Here is a 17989-nt window from a genome sequence, read left to right as displayed (position 1 = left end):
CCCGCGCTGTCTTTCGCCTGCCCTGCGGGACAGGGGGCGGCTCTCTTGCCACGCACCCATCCTGCAGGGCCGCCCCCTGAACTGTGGGACAGGTGAATGGCGCGGGCGCCCCCGCAGCCCCCCGCGCTGCCTTTTGCCTGCCTTGCAGGACAGGGGGTGCGTGGCAAGCCGGCCACCCCATCCCGCGGGGCAGGCGAAAGGCAGCGCGGGGGACTGCAAGGCTGCCTGTGCTGCTGCTTGCGCCCTCTGGCAGCTGGCAGCTGCTCCCGGTGCCCTCTCCCTGGTGGCGCCGGGGGCAGACTACCCCCCTGCCCCCCCTTGATCCAGCCCTGATCCATGGTATCCACAAAACTCTCCTCCAGCACCACATTTCAAATGAATCAATTTTTTTCCTGTCAGCTTTCTTCACCATCCAACTTTCCCATCCATACAGAGTAATGGGGAATACCATAGTTCGGATTATCTTGATTTTGGTTCCCAGAGTGACATCTTTATCTTTGAGGGTCTTTTCTAGCTCCCTCACAGCTGCTCTTCTGAGTCTGAATCTTCTCCTGATTTCTTCACTGCAGTCTCCCTTTTGGTTGATGATTGAGCCAAGGAATAGAAAAGCTTGAACAATTTTCAGTTTCCTCATGCATCTGATGAAGAGAGCTGTGATTCTTGAAAGCTTATGCTACAAATAAGCTGGTTAGTCTTAAAGGTGCTACTGGACTCTTTGCCATTTTGCAACTACAGACTAACACGGCTAACTCCTCTGGATCTAATTTCTTCATTGTCAACTTTAAAACTGTGTAATTCCTCAGTAGTCATTACTTTTGTATTATTGATGTTCAGGTGTAATCCTGCTTTGGTGCTTTCTCCTTTAATCTTCACCAGTAGTCATTTCAAGTCTTCACTATTTTCTGCCAATAATGTGGTGTCATCTGCATATCTCAAATTGTTAATGTTCCTTCCACTAATTTTCACTCCACCTTCTTCTAGATCTAATCCAGCTTTCCTTATGATACGCTCTGTACAAAGGCTGAATGGGTAAGGAGATACGCATCCTTGTCTGATACCTTTGCCAATTAGAAACTATTCTGTTTCTCCATATTCTGTCCTGGGCCTCTTGCCCAGAGTGTTGCAATAATATAGATTAAAGCACATTATACTAATCAATACTAAGCTAATACATAGTAATGGCTTGTATTCTGGGTGAACTTTTAAACTTTGCATGAACTATGTGTTTTTTTAGAGTGTTAGGTAACCAAAACAAGTGCATTTTAATCTTTTGACAGCTAATTAAAATAATGGACTCCATCTAGATTGTTTCTTTATCAGAGACTGGACCAACAGTGATGAAGTATCTTAACTCTTCCTGTCATTTCTCACAGATTTATAGCTTTATTTTGCAAGTTGGCTATAACATCATTTTTTGGCTAATTAGAAGGTTATACAATAGAAATTATGAATATTCAATGAAGCATTAAACCAATCATAGTTGCTTATGCTATAAGGTGAAAAGATCTTAGATATTTGCATATGATAACCTATAAAGCATGCTAATCTAGATAATGGGTTAGAGTTCTGATTGGAAGAAATCTCATGAAGATTAGGTGAGATTTTACCTTTACATTGTAGGCTATGAAAATCTTAATGCATTTCATAAGAACTTTGATTATTTTAAATTTAAGAGTTAATTAGGAAATGTTAGCAAATTTAATTCTGATTGCCTTTCTGTGTTCTATTTTTGTAGGACTTATATTAATAATTATATATATTTTTAATTGCTTCATTAAAATAATAGTTTGTTTCCAATAAAAGAAATAAACCCTAACAGGTGTCTGAGTACTTTGATTAGAAGTGGTAAAGCAATAAAGAACCTTTTACAAATAAATGTACTGATAAGCAAACCGTTCGAAAGAACAATTTTGCTTGACAGGTCTTGAACTAATTGCTGAACGCTATCCAAGAGAAAAGATAAACCTTTCCTTTGGAATAGTGGAAGCTTAGTTAAGACACAGGCAAGAGAGCCTGTTACAAGAGTACAGGTTGCACATCAAAATAATCAGATGTTGTGGCCAGGGCTTTTTTTCTGGGAAAAGAGGTGGTGGAACTCTGTATTATCACACGTGCACACGCAAGCTCCCAGAAATGCGTGATGGCGTCACTTCTGAAAGTGACGTCACTCCCGGAAGTGCTGCCGCTTCCCAGAACCCAGCACAATGCATTAAGACGATATAAATGTTAGTAAGCTTGGGAAATTACACTATTATGAGAAAGGGTTTGTTTCCTTTCTGTATCCTCTATAAAAAGTGAAATCTTCCATTCCCTTTCCCAAACACTTCATTTCATTGGAATCATATTTTAAAATATGCAAGAAGGAGGGGGGGGGCTCTAAAAATAAAAAACCCATTTCACAAATCTAAATTCTAACAGATTCCCTCTGCAAGAGTAGGGAAAAAATCCAAAATTCTTTCTCAAAATTCCACAGAGTCTGAAAATCCTAATCTAATGAATACTGAATTTTCAGGGCGGGGTTTTGCTTTACTGGAGCAATTCAAAATTAGACTCTCAACTTTAGTTGCCTTAGATTTATACTTAGTTTAAAATGACTTTTTTTTGTTGCCTGCCAACTCTACTTTACCAATGGCTAAGCCGTTGTGACATTGTGAAATGCTCATAAATATTCCAATGTCCCAGACAAAAAATATTCACAAAAACTTCCTTAACACCCATATGTCCACTGCAATTTCAGTGATGTTAATCAGCTGAGGGTGGGGAGAACCATTTGAGTTACAGCTATTAATATACTGATGAAAGCCTTCTGTGAGTGGGACACAGCTATCCATTCCTAGCATAAAAGTGGAATAACCATAACTCATATTTTAACTAATATAAATAACCATAACTGATATATTTAACTAACACAGAACCAATCTGCATTCAAATGCTGTGGGAACCATAACAATGTCAACTTCAGTTAACAAAAAAATGAAAGCAACCCACACACAAACATATACATGTACAGCAGAATGAACTCAAAGCAGCTAAACCTCTGCAGAGCTCCTGCCGGGCTCCAGCTCGCTCGCTCTCTCTCACTCACAGAGGAATGGAAAAAAAGCAGAATGAACACAAAGCAGCTAAGCAGTTAAACCTCCTCTGCAGAGCCTGCAGGGCCGAAGGAAGAAGGAATCACGTGGGCAGATTCTAGAGCTGCCAGAACGGCGTTCCGGAGTGTTCCCCCTCAAGAAAAGCCCTGGTTGTGGCAACCCCATTTCTTTTAAGACTCTCCATAGCTTTTCATGATACACACAGTCAAAAGCTTTGCTGTAATCTATAAAACACAGGCTGATTTTCTTCTGACATTCCCTGGTATGCTCCATTAGACATCATAAATTTGCAATGTGATCTCTAGAGCTTCTTCCATTTCTGAATCCATAGGTATCTATACATTTTTTCCAAATATCTAAAATAAGTCCATGCACAATTGCCATCTATACGTGATATGTTCAAATATAGATACTTTTAAAAGTCACCTGGGCTCAGGAGCACATGGTCTGCAGCTGCTAGAGGAGGTAAGGGCTTTTTGCCTTTCTTGGCTGTGGTGGGTTAAGCTGAGAAGCTAAGGGTGGTCCTCTCTAGCTTTGGGGCTTTTTGTGTGTAGTTTTGTGTTGATTTGAGTGTAGTTTTGAGGCTGAGTGTGTTTGGGCTTGATTGTGTTTGAGGGTGAGTGTGTTTGTAAGGCTGCTGGGGGTTGCTGGAGTACAAGCCACACACCCCCTTTGTGCTCACCTCCTGTGCTTAGCAGGAAGTGACCTTTTGCATTGAAAAGGCAACTGCTGGGCAGGGGTGCGAGCCTTTGGCGCGAGCCGAAGGGCGAGAGCTAAAGGGCTCTTGGCCTGTGGCTCTTAGCCGGGGGATCATAGCCGTTTTCTTTCCTCTTAGTGTGTTATTCCTAAAACAGAATAATGAAGTCAGAATGCCAGCAGGGGGTTGGGGGCTTTCCAGTGTATTGCACTGAGTGTCACATGTATGACTATCTGCCTTCTGGTCAGAAGTCCTGGATGTGTGCTCGCTGCAAGGAGCTCCTGGTTCTCAGGGAACGAGTACGTACCCTTGAGGCCAAGGTGGCTGACCTGGAGAAGCGGAGACAGTTAGATAGGCACGAGGACAAGATTCTCAGGGACAGGATAGATGTGCCCCACTCTAAAAATGGCAGCGTCCTTGTTGTCAAGGAGAATGAGGATCTTGTGGAATCAGGGCACCGTACTGAGGATAAGGGGAACATGCCCTCAGAAGGGACCTCTTCTTCAGTTGGTGAGCAGGTTTCCTTTCGCATCAAGGAACCATCCCTGGGTGGGGCGGGAGGGAGGCTCTTGGTAGTTGGTGATTCGATCCTTAGACAAGTAGATATCTGGGTGGCACAACCGCGTTCTGACCGTATGGTGACTTGCCTGCCTGGTGCGAAGGTAGCGGACATTACACGTGTTATAGATAGGCTGGTAGATAGTGCTGGGGAAGAGTCAGCGGTCGTGGTCCATGTTGGAACCAACGATGTTGGGAAATGCAGTCGTGAGGTCTTGGAACAAAAATTTAGGCTGTTAGGCAGGAGACTCAAGGCCAGGACCTCCAAGGTAGCCTTCTCAGAAGTGCTACCTGTTCCACGCGCAGGGCCAGAGAGACAAACGCAGATCAGGAGTCTCAATGCGTGGATGAGACGATGGTGTGGGGAGGAAGGGTTCAAGTTTGTTAGGCACTGGGATTCTTTTTGGGACAAGCGGGAGCTGTACAAGAGAGACGGTCTCCACTTGTCCCGAGAAGGAACCCGGCTGCTGGCACTTAAAATCAAAAAGGTGGCAGAGCAGTTTTTAAACTAAATGCTAGGGGAAAGCCGAAAAGAGATAAAGTGTCTCTGGTTCAGGATGGTTCATCTCAGAGAGATGAAGGGCTAGGTATAACACTTCTACAGGGAGATAGATTAGAGTTGTCAACTGAGATGGAGACAAACAGTGCAGATGACCTAACTACGTCTCGAGGCAAAGTGTGCCGGGGAAGTTACAGGTGTTTATATACAAATGCTAGAAGTGTCCGAGGTAAAATTGGGGAGCTGGAATGTTTAGTGTTGGGCGAATCCATAGACATTGTGGGCATATCAGAAACTTGGTGGGATGAGGAAAATCAGTGGGACATGGTGATTCCTGGATATAAATTATATCGGAAGGATAGGGAGGGAAGGGTTGGTGGTGGGGTGGCTCTATATGTCAGAGAAGGTATACATTCCAGTAAGATTGAGAAGGTAACTGAATTAGATTCGCTTCTGGAAATGCTATGGGTTGAAATTACGGGCCCAAATGGAAACTTAACTGTGGGAGTTTGTTATCGCCCTCCAGATCAGAAAATAGAGGAGGATTATAAAATGATGACAGGATTAAAGATGGCTGCTAAACAAAAAAACTGTGTTGTAATGGGTGATTTTAACTACCCACACATTGACTGGGCCAATGGGTGTTCGAATCGGGGGAGAGAAAGTGAGTTTCTAGACTGTCTCAATGACTGTGCTATGGAACAGATGGTTACAGAACCTACTAGGGGAGAGGTGATCCTGGATTTGGTCCTCAGTAATGCTGAAGACCTGGTGAGAGATGTAAATGTGATTGCACCACTTGGGAACAGTGACCATAATGTTATTGAGTACAACATATGTATAAATAGGAAATTGCCAAATAAGACCAACACAGCCATGTTTAACTTCAAAAGGGGTAACTTTTCTGAGATGAGGGGGTACGTGAAGAAGAAACTGAAAGGGAAAGTAAAAAAAGGTCAAAACACTTGGGGAATCTTGGAGACTATTTAAAACTACAATCCTGGAAGCTCAAATTAAATATATACCGCTGGTTAGGAAAGGCACAAATAGGTTTAGGAAAAGGCCAGCATGGTTAACAAGCAATGTAATAGAAGCTGTAAAAGGTAAAAAGGATTCTTTTAGGCAGTGGAAAACTAGTCAGAGTGAGGTTGATAAAAAGGAGCATAAGCTGTGGCAAAAAAAGTGCAAGTCTGTGATCAGACAGGCAAAAAGGGAATATGAGGAGCATATTGCAAAGAACATAAAGAGAAACAATAAACAATTCTTTAAATATATTAGAAGTAGGAAACCAGCTAGGGAGGCAGTGGGGCCCTTGGATGACCAAGGCGTAAAAGGATTACTAAAGGGTGATAGGGAAATGGCCGAGAAGCTGAATGCGTTCTTTGCTTCTGTCTTCACTGTGGAAGATAAGAAGTGCATGCCCACTCCGGAAGCACTGACTTTGGGAGGGGTTTTGAAAGACCTGAGTCACATTGAGGTGACGAGAGAGGAGGTTATGCGACTGCTAGATAATTTAAAAACTGATAAATCACCGGGCCCAGATGGCATACATCCAAGAGTTCTGAAAGAACTCAAGTGTGAACTTGTAGATCTCCTCACGAAAATATGTAATCTGTCATTAAACTCTGTATCTGTTCCTGAGGACTGGAAGGTAGCAAATGTTGTCCCCATCTTTAAAAAAGGTTCCAGGGGAGATCCGGGAAATTACAGGCCAGTCAGCCTGACGTCAATACCGGGTAAGTTGGTGGAAACTATTATCAAAAATAAAATTAGTGGGCACATTGATGACCAAAAGCTGATGAGGAAAACTCAGCATGGGTTCTGTAAGGGAAGATCTTGTCTCACCAATCTGTTAGAGTTCTTTGAGGGAGTGAACAAACAAGTGGACAAGGGAGACCCGCTAGATATTGTTTATCTTGACTTCCAGAAAGCTTCTGACAAAGTTCCTCATCAAAGGCTCCTAAGTAAGCTCAGTAGCTATGGGATAAAGGGCCAAGTCCTCTTGTGGATCGAAAACTGGCTAATTAATAGGAAACAGAGAGTGAGTATAAATGGGCACTTCTCACAGTGGAGGGTGGTGAGCAGTGGGGTGCCACAGGGGTCGGTATTGGGTCCAATGCTTTTTAACTTGATTATTAATGATTTGGAATTGGAATTAAGCAGTGAAGTGGCTAAATTTGCAGATGACACGAAATTGTTCAGGGTGGTGGAAGCCAGAGAGGATTGTGAGGCACTCCAAAGGGATCTGTCGAGGCTAGAAGAGTGGGCATCCATGTGGCAAATGAGGTTCAATGTAGCCAAGTGCAAAGTAATGCACATTGGAACCAAAAATCCAAAATATAAATACAAGTTGATGGGGTCTGAACTGGCGGAGACTGACCAAGAGAGAGATCTTGGAGTCATGATAGATAACTCACTAAAAACATCAGCACAGTGTGCGACTGCCATAAAAAAAGCTAATGCTATGCTAGGGGTTATTAGGAAAGGGATTGAAAACAAATCAGCCGGTATCATAATGCCTCTGTATAAATCGATGGTAAGGCCTCATTTGGAGTACTGTGTACAGTTCTGGTCGCCACACCTTAAAAAAGATATCATAGCACTGAAAAAAGTACAGAGAAGGGCAACTAAAATGATTAAAGGGTTGGAACACTTTCCCTATGAGGAAAGATTGAGGCGCTTGGGGCTCTTTAGCCTGGAGAAAAGACGACTGAGGGGAGACATGATAGAGGTTTACAAGATAATGCACGGGTTAGAGAAGGTAGAGAAAGATGTGTTTTTCTCCCTTTCTCACAATACAAGAACTCGTGGGCACTCTATGAAATTATTGAGCAGTCGGGTTAGAACAGATAGAAGAAAATACTACTTTACACAAAGGGTGATAAACACATGGAATTCGTTGCCACAGGAGGTGGTGGCAGCTACAAGCATTGCCAGCTTCAAGAGGGGACTGGACAAATATATGGAGCAGAGGTCCATCAGTGGCTATTAGCCACAGGAGATAGATGGTATTCTCTTTGTGGGGAGGTGGTGCTCTGTTGTCTTGGTGCTGGAAGGAAGGCAGTGGGAGGGCTTCTGGTGTCCTGGCCTCACTGACAGTCCTTTAGATGGCACTGGATTTCTAGCCACTGTGTGTGACAAAATGTTGGACTGGATGGGCCACTGGCCTGATCCAACATGGCTTTGCTTATGTTCTTAAAAGGTTCTCAATCCAGTGAATTACAGGAAGTAGGCTTTTGTCTTTGGTGTTGTAGTATAAGTCTTTTAGCAGCTGTAAGGGTACAGAGGGTCCATTTCTGTTGCCCATTAGTTAGATTCCAAGAGACAGGCCAATAGTTTAACAATACATTATCCTCAAAAATAAATGAGTTTTCTAATATAAAATTAATATAATGACTTCCTCCCAAAAGGGCTGAATGCCTGAACATGTCCAAAGCATATGCTTAAGAGATGCAGCTTGTGAATTATAGTGCCAACACTGTACTTAAACCTTTAGTAAAAAGGCATTGTGGTGTCCAATATACCCTAAACAATTTTTTGCTGTATCAGTTACAACTTAAGATCCATAGTGGAAACATAGCAGCTTAAGGCCTTATCCCACTAGTTTAGCAAAACTGGATGCTCTAACTCATTAGTACATTAATCTCTAAGACTCTGTGTATCATAGTTATTGACCGACTTCAAATATTTATATACAAATATTGTAGTTACATTTTCTATATTGATTCAATAAGAGTTTCCAAAAGTGGGGGAGATTCTGAATAACTCAAAGCAGCCGGGCCATATTTGAACACCAACAAATGTTGCAACTATAAATATTGCCATTCCGCAGAAGCTGGCAAATCATATTTAAACCTCTGTTAATAAAATGACAAGAACTTATCATCATTACCTATTAATTGACCTACGGTAAAAATTCCCTTATCTGTCCAAGCCTTCCATAAGAAAGATTTCTCCCAATTTTTAAATCTGGATTTAACCATACTGATAGCCTGTGAAAATGGGTCAAATTGTTACTGATGTGTTGCAGACTTGATAAAATTAGGTAGCCTGGGGTGGAGGGAGTAAAAGATTGATTGTTAGTCTTCTGAGATGAAAAAGGAACAGCAGCCTCTATTTGAAAATATAAAATCCAACAGTTGATCAAATTCTACGGGCAAAAGAACACATGTGCCTTAAATGGATAAGAGTAGAAGGAAAACATGGTAATCACTATATTAATAAATACTGGAGATTAATTTAGATGATGCACTAGGTAAAGAATTCCTAAGTAGGTATGGAGTAAGAAATAACGTATTGTTAAACTATTGGCCTGTCTCTTGGAATCTAACTAATGGGCAACAGAAATGGACCCTCTGTACCCTTACAGTCCCTGCCTGTTGTGGAATCCTCTTTTATAGCTAAATTCAGCATTTCTCAGAATACACAGAGACTTGCAGGTACTTACGTTGATCCGAAAATTAACGTCAACCCAGACATCATTACATAGTGGTGCAAGCTTTTGAGTTCTTCCATACTTTCATAAAACTGGATCTTTAAAAAGATGGATCATTCATCTAAAAACTAGATAATTACTCATTTAATTTAAAAGAAAGCCTGCAATAAATAAAAAGTGGCCTGATCACGCAGTATCCTAGTATGATCACAAGTGACGGAGTCCCTCTGTTTTGGTTAGTTATTTGTGGGCTGCTCTTGCCCTAGGAGAGAGTTTACCTTTGCCTTATGGAACGCATGACCTGGTGTGCTCCCTCGCCTTGATACAGCCAGGTGTGTTGGCTATTCCGCACTAGGTCGCTCATTTTTACTTTTTGGCTTCCCATATACTTGTGGAAGTCCCGGATGTTCAGCTGTTTAAACTCCTCCAAACTCAGAACTCCTAGAGACAGGACAGGAGAAAAAGTGCAGGCCACTGATACATTAGGCATATTACGAAGCATACAGCTGTTTACAAATATGCTATAAGAACAGATCCCAGATCAGAGCTGCATTAGCCGCTTTCCAGCAGTTACTACTGTATTATTAGTTTGTCTCAACTGGAGACCAGTATGCCAGTTCCAACATCTGTTAGATGTCTGCCATTTTAACATGTTAACCACACTGTCACAGATGAATACATAGTATCGTGAGCAGAAAAAAAATCTCTCTCTGGCTAAAATAAAACTGGGTGACTTAGCAATAAGCTAAACAATTAAAAACAGAACTAAACTGTATCAGAGACAGGCCATTCCGATCTCAATGTCTACTTACACTGAACTCTAAAAATATATTCAAAGACTGGCAGAACATTATTTCCAAGTTCATTTGGTAAACAAAACATTGGGTAAAGATAGTACAAGATCTACGAGAGAATGGTAGCTATGAAGTCCCAGAGCTAGAAAGTCATTATTTGTGCTCAAAGCTGGCCTGCATAGCCTCAAAAAAGATGTTACTTATTAATCCACAGAAGAACAAGACAATATAATTTCATATGATAAAAAAAAATGTGACCAAATTAGACAGTTACATTCATATGGGAGAAGGCGGTCTTTAAGGTAAGCTGACCCCAAGCTACAGAGAGCTTTAAAAGTCATTCGGCCCAGAAGCAAACTGGGAGCCAATGTGGATGAAATAAGACAGCAGGGATATCAGGTCCCTACAACCCACTCCATTAAACATTCTGGCTGCAGCATTCCATACCAACTGTTGCTTCTGGAAAGTCTTCAAAGGCCGCCCCACACAGGCTGCATTGCAGTAATCTAGCCTAGATGGGGGTGGCCTGCCCCTACCCCCAGAAGAGCCGCAGCTGACTCACCAGCCAAAATTGATTAAAGGCACTCTTGGTAACAGCCACCTGTTTATCCAACAGAAGGCTGGTACAGGAGCATGCCTGAACTACAAACACGCACCTTTAGAAGTACAATCCCATTGAGAACAGGGGATATCTCATTTTCTGGGTCAAACCCTCCCCCACCAGTAGCACCTCCATTTTGCTGGGATTAAGTTTCAGTTTGTTGGCCCTCATCCATTCCAAAACTGCCTCCAGACATCTGTTCAGAGTTTCCACAGCCTCTCTGCAACCTGCTGGAAGCCTGAGATAGAGCTGAATGTCATCTTCATCTTGGTGGTAACTCAGTGTAAATATCCAGATGACCTCTCTCAAGGACTTTACATCGATGTTGAAAAGCACGGGGGACACAAAGGGACCTTGTGGAATCCTGTAGGACAGAGGCCACAGGGCAGAGGAGGAATCGCCTAGCACTACACTCTGAAACCTACCTTCAAAGTAGGATCGAAATCACTGCAAACAATGCCTCCCAGTCCTAACTGTGAAAGGCAGTCCAGAAGGATACGGGTATCAACGGTGTCAAAAGCTACCAAGAGGACCAGAAGAGTTAACAGGGTTGTTACTCCTGCTCCTCCACTTGAAGCCAGCTGGGTGACCTTGGGTCAGTCACAGCTCTCTCAGAGCCCTCAACCCCACCTACCTCAAAGGGTGCTTGTTGTGGGGAGAGGAAGCAAAAGTGATTGCAAGCCACTCCAAGACTCCTTCAGGTAGTGCAGGGTATAAAACCAACTCTTCTTTTGGAACCAGACTGGAATGGATCTACATAATTTGCTTCATCCAGGAACCCTTGAAGTTGCCTAGCCACCACTCATTCAATCACCTTGCTCAAGAATGGTACATTTGGGACTGGACAGTAATTATTCAACTCTCCTGAGTCCAGAGTATGCTTCTTTAGCAGTAAATGTACAACTGCCAAGTTCAAGGCAGGGATGACCACGCCCTCTTTTAAAAGAGGCATTTTTGTACCCTGGACCCAGTTCGCTACCCCACCCCCAGCATATTTAAGCAGCCAGGAGGGACAAGGGTCATACAAGAAGGTGGCAGGTCTCAAGCTTCCAAGAATCTTATCCACATCCTAAGACAGTGACTCTACCAAAGGGTGAAACCAAAGAGTAATTCTCAATGCTACTGTTCAGAAGACTCCCGGTACTGGATTTCTTAACCATACAATAAATAAGCTTTTTCTGTATTTTATATTTTAAATTTTAAAGGTGTTTCAGTGCTACAAGTGCATCAAGAAAACCATCATATGCCCCAATCAATAACAATCAAGAAATACGCTCTTAGGTCCACAACTGATGTATAACCCTTCCTTGGAAAAGATGAGGCAGATGATGCCAGAGTAAAGTGCAAAGTGCAGGACAGGTCTTCACATAACCGTTCTATACATGCTGCTTTCCTTCTTCAAACAGACGTCCACGCCCTACAGACTATCGGCCACATCTGTTTTGCACGTTTGTGCTTTTCGAAGGGCAAACAATTAATCTGTAAACTCACACTTCTCTATCCTGTTCCCATCCAACCCAGTCTGCTTGTTTGCAGCGAACAAACGCTTCACTGAAACGTTTTTCAAGGGCAAACTAATTGTCGCACAAAAGTGTGAAACAGATGTGGCCAATAGTCTGTAGGGTATGGAGGTCTGTTTGAAGAAGGAAAACAGCATGTATAGAACGGTTATGTGAAGGCCTGTCCTGCACTTTGCACTTTACTTTGGTATCATCTACCTCATCTTTTCCAAGGAAGGGTTATACAAGGAAGGGACAAACTGGCACTCTGGGCCCACCTGATCCTGAAACTGCTAATGTAGAGTCCAAGCTGGAATGGATGCAAGAGATTTTATCCGCAAAGTGTTTGGCTAAATGATCACAGTGGGCTGCAAAGTAGTCCACCTCCTTCTGTATGCTGGAAATCAACAGCCTCCTGATGATCCAAAAGAGTTCCACAGGTGTACACTGAGCAGATACAATAGTGGTGGAGAAATATTGCTTCTTTGCTGCCATCACCACCACAGTTGCTTTTAAAACTAGCAAGTAAAAAACTTTTGCAGTATGCTACATATGAAGGAACTGCAGAAGAACAGAAACCCTGGCCCATAGTTCATTGTAATGTGAAGCCATACAGAGGTCCATTGAGGACAGTCACAACTGTCACTTATTTCCAGTGGCTGCACCTGTTGTCTATCCCACTGACTTCTTTATAAGCTTCAGCCCCCCATGGTTTATCGCCACATCCAGGCTATGACCCTCAGTTTTCTTGCTGCCACACTGCTAACAATGGAAGGAGCAGTGCCCAAGAAGTAAGCCCACCTCAGACACTGAGGGCACTCAGACCTTAATTGAAGCTCTTTAGTTCACTTATGTTTTCCGTATGGGTAAAGCCACAAACAGTGCATTCTCCCAAGCCTCCACCAAAGACGTCACACTCTGAAAGGGCACAAGGATAAGGGCTCACACACCGGATTTTGGAGCTCGTCTCTCATTCACTGAAGTGCTGCTTCCCATTCCAAAGCAAGTCCTCTAGGGCTGTGCAGATCATCAGGAAAGTTGGCAGCAAGTGAGCACAGTTGGCCCCTTTAATTAATTTGATTAGGAACTGGATTGCTTCTCAACTGATGACATTCTAATTAGAGCAGGAGAGATCACAGTGGACATCCGGGCCTGCAGGAGGTCTGGGGAGGCCAACGGGATGCTTAAAGAGTCAGAACCCATGTTACCCTTTAGTGTAAAGTTGCAGGGGTAGAGGGGAAGCAGGCAGAGGCAGTATCTGGTTACCCCTCATATACCAGAGGCACCAACACAGCAACTAGCAGGCTGGGAAAAATCTCTCTCTGGAATAACATGTCACACAAATGCAAAAGAAGGTACCTACCAGGTTCAAGGGAGAGAGAAATACATTTACATCCCAGATACTTGTTTTATATGGGAGCAGAACAAAGACATGTTTTAAAGAATTATGCGCAAACACGTTATATAGGCTATTACTAAATGCACTGTACCCTTATATCTCAGGAAATGCCCCTCACCTCATAGAAGCTGTCCTGGCTTTTTAATCTGTTCATAAGGCCCTATTGGAAGCTCCTTCCATTTGTGATGGGGTTAAAGTCATTTGAGGACGGGGAAGGGGAGTTGTAGTAGGGCCTTTTTAATAGCAGCCTTAATGAGCTGGAAAGTCTGCCGTTGTCTGCAGACTTTAGAAAGTAATGCAAAGCCTTTCTTTTTTTAGTTGCTATCAGTTTAATTAGCCAAGTACTTTGGCTTTTATTCTCAAGCCAAGATACCTGCTTATTTTGGACTGATAATAATTCATCAAGTAGTTTTCATTTTATAATACTCAAAACTTGCTAGCTTTCTTGAATAGAGTATCTGTAAGTTTCCTCACCACCTAACTTCCATGTAACAATGGTAGAGTTCAGCCATAACTTTCCACGGTCCTCTTGCAGTGCTTTCCCACTTGCAATATTCACTGTTGCCAGGGAAAGACCAGATATCTGCATCTGCACAGACTGAAACTAGAGGCCTAGACTGAACAAAGAATAACCCAGTCTGAATATTAAAATTTATAAAGAGATACAGGACAAGTATCAACACGAAAATATGTCAAGCAGCAGACTTGGGAACACCTCTTCTGGTTCGTGTGTCTCAGTTTTTCATTCAATGAACAGGCTTGGTGAAACAAAGCATACCTTTCGATTCTCCGGCATATTTAAAGCTTATTTATTTATTTATTTAATTACATTTTTAGACCACCCTCCCCATCAGACGGGCTCAGGGCGGTTTGACAACAAATTAAAAACAGTAAAAACATTATAAAAACATTAAAACATCGTATAAAAAACCATTAAAATTGGCGGGTGTCGAATATTAAATATTAAAATGCAGCATTGTCCTGCATGGGTGGTGGAAGGTCTTCAGTGGTATGGCCAGCGAGAGGACAGCCTAGCCCCCACCAAATGCCCGGTGGAACATCTCCGTCTTGCAGGCCCGGCGGAAAGATAACAAATCCTGCCGGGCCCTAGTTTCCTCAGACAGAGAGTTCCACCAGGTCGGAGCCAGAACTGAGAAGGCCCTGGCTCTGGTAGAGGCCAGGCAGACCTCCCTGGGGCCAGGGACCATCAGCAAGTTCTTAGTGGCTGATCGAAGCGACCTCCGGGGAACATATGGGGAGAGGCGGTCCTAAATGCTCTTGAGTAATGGCACTCTATCATCCAAAATGGGGTTTTGAACAGATTTATATTCAATTTGTTTTGTTTTTAAACTTTCAATAAATCTGTTTCTTCACTATTTCATGGACAATTCTTATGCTGTGCTCATTTCGAGAGCTTCTTTCTTAACTGGATTATCACAGGACAAGCTCACAGGGTGGGAAGTGAGCAATGAATGACTCACAGTATGCTAAAAGGCAGCACTGACTCCATCTCACCATTGCCATCTGGATCCGCTTTCACAGCAGCGTACATCTCCCGGATGCTCTCTGGGGTCATCCACCTGCCATTTCCTAGACGGGTGTGTGTCAGCACCTGAAATTACAAATTTGTCAGCTTCTGGGTATATTAAATTGACTGTACATCCCCAGAATCTGAAGTGCAACAAAGCCAAGAGATTTGTTCAGGATCACACAGCTAAGCAGCCTGTATCCAGATCTCTCAAATTTATTCTATCATTGCTAGGCAGCAGTGTCATTCAAAAAATATGGCTGCAGTTGCTGGGAGGTTACTAAGGCTAAATTCAGGCAATCATGTTAATCTCTTAAGGACGACACAATCAAGCGATGATCTGTACACACCATATCGTAGAACACGACAGAGAAAAGTTTCATATCCCTCAGACACAAAAAACATAACTTCTTGAGTTCAGAAGATAGTCATCAAGTGATAAGACCCAACCATGCACACATATGTGTTAGTCACGTGGATTAAGCAGTGCATACAAATCCTCCAAACCTCTTTAATACAGAGCTAAAATCTATCCATAGCATGCAAAGCCAAATGCAATGCCCAACATTCTGTGAGTAAAGTAACCTTGGTGAAATGCAACCAGTTCTACTGTTAAGAGCCAGAAATGTGGAAAAATCAAAAAGAGTCCAGTAGCACCTTTAAGACTAACCAACTTTATTGTAGCATAAGCTTTCGAGAATCACAGTTCTCTTCGTCAGACGCATGGAGGGCAAGAAGAAACTGGTTAGATATATAGGTGGAGAGGGGAGGGAGGAGTAGATGCAAACAGTAGCTTCTGATGTGGAGTTTAGAAAGGAAGATGATGTTTGCATCTGTTTGCATCTACTCCTCCCTCCCCTCTCCACCTATATATCTGACCAGTTTCTTCTTGCCCTCCATGCATCTGACGAAGAGAACTGTGATTCTCGAAAGCTTATGCTACAATAAAGTTGGTTAGTCTTAAAGGTGCTACTGGACTCTTTTTGATTTTGCTACCACAGACTAACATGCCTAACTCCTCCGCAAAAATGTGGAAACAAGCTGGACAGCCTATCAATCCCTCATCTTGAGACAACCAGTTACAAATAACAACTGATGACTCTTTTGACTATGGGCTCAGCAAGATCACAGTAGACCATTATTTCCTCTCCTCCAGGTTTCTGCCCTATATAAAAAATTTGTCCTTGCAGACAATGTCAATCAAAATGCATACAGGACTATGCCCAGATGATCATGTGCAACTATACTAAAGGTATCTACACTTCTACAAGTAAAAGTGATCATTGTTTGCAAGTATATCTCCAAGAGAGTGACAGATTGTTCTCTCCTGAATACCTCCTTGAGTTGCAGCTGTCCATCTTGGTTATGGTCTAGTAGGTTGAAGATATCCATCTGACTGATATCTATCATTTCCATTGCTTCCTCATAATCGTCTGTGGGCAGGATTTGGCTTTTCTGTAGCCCTTTTAGTTGTGCCAGGTGGATAATTAGTTTACATTCGTCCTCACTCAGAAAGTCTGGAATTTCTGCCAAGGGAGAAATGTGTATTTTATCACAGATTACCACCAAAATTGAACACCAAATAAGCTTCACAAAATAGCCACAGGATAAAAAGGTGCAATGCTTTTTTCTCTAAAATTATCCCATCCATTTTCATGCACATTCTCTCTATCACAGCAATCTAAGCATAATTTGGCATAGAAGCAATTCACACAATAAGCTTCGCAGATCTAACCAATCAGCAAGGAAGGTATCAACCCCTATTAAGAACAGGAATAATAAAGCATATGGTGACAGAATGGCCCCTTGAAGATACCTCCATTATATCACAGGGGGTGTGGAGTTAACCTAGATGGCTTGGGTTCCAGGTTACTCGTCCTCAAGGAGGGCTTCTCCTTTGCAGTCTCTATCCCCCACCCTGAAATAAGAATCTTTTACTACTTGACAGAGGCTTGTAGAAAAAAAACAAGTAAAACCCTTATTGGAAACCAAATAATCTCCCTTTTTCTTACTCTCTTTAAAAAGACACTTTTTAAAATAAAAAATTTCAGGTCTTCCCTGGCCCCATGGGTAGCAAGTTTAGGCTTTTATGTGAGTGCAGAATGACCCCATAATACCAAATCCATACATTAAAATAATTAGCTTTCACTTGCAATAAGAGTCAGAGATTTCAAAAAGGAAAACATGTAACCGAGTGGCTAGATTACTATGATTCTTTAATCAATAATCAACCAGGGTTTTTTGTAGTTAAACTTCTAGGCAACAAAGTTCCAAATGATTATTAGTTTTCAAGCACTTTTTAATGGCTAATGTTTTACACCTTGCTGTAGAACACTATTACAGGTAAGCACATTACATCAGAGCCAATTGTCATAGAATTGGGAGTTCCAAACTTAATACAGCACTTTATCTGCTACACCACACTGACCACACCTGAAGAATGAAATACACAAAAAGTAAGGTCTTATACATCCCAATAAACTGTAATAATTCAGTTCTCACCTGGCACTGAAATGGTCAGAAACAGCTTACCTCCTATTTCACAGGAGGCAAAAAAAGGCACAGAAAGATAACGGACAGCAGCCACATAAACCCCTAACAGAGAACACATTCTATTACAAGGAGCACATAATCCTCTTACGAGGCACTTCTCCAGAGCTACCCCAGTGATTAATCAGTGGCATAAAACATATTAACAATGAGCCAGCCCAGTAAGCAATGCCCCCCTAAGGTTTTACACAAGACCTACATTAAACCGCAAGGAGATGATGATAGATGTTTTTGATAATTACATGAGAAAAGAGCTCTCCACTCATATCACAGCAGACCATTTCATGATGAAGTAAGATGTTTACACACTGCCAACAATTAATTTCCTGTGGTATTG

At 42.4% G+C, this 17989-nt stretch overlaps 1 protein-coding gene across 1 annotated transcript in view; it reads right to left on the bottom strand.

Moving 5' to 3' along the window:
• Positions 1-17989, bottom strand: part of P4HTM (prolyl 4-hydroxylase, transmembrane) — a 39364-nt gene that overhangs the window by 7706 nt on the left and 13669 nt on the right. Inside the window, exons 3-5 of the mRNA XM_054977229.1 lie at positions 16438-16628; positions 15090-15186; positions 9560-9722 (exon numbers count right to left, since the gene is read on the bottom strand). Of these exons, the coding sequence (XP_054833204.1) occupies positions 9560-9722; positions 15090-15186; positions 16438-16628 (451 nt within the window). The remainder of the gene's footprint in view (positions 1-9559; positions 9723-15089; positions 15187-16437; positions 16629-17989) is intronic.

This window comes from Eublepharis macularius, chromosome 4, assembly GCF_028583425.1.
Source record: "Eublepharis macularius isolate TG4126 chromosome 4, MPM_Emac_v1.0, whole genome shotgun sequence".
NCBI classification, from domain to species: Eukaryota; Metazoa; Chordata; class Lepidosauria; order Squamata; family Eublepharidae; genus Eublepharis; species Eublepharis macularius.
This window is presented reverse-complemented; position numbering and strand designations above follow the sequence as displayed.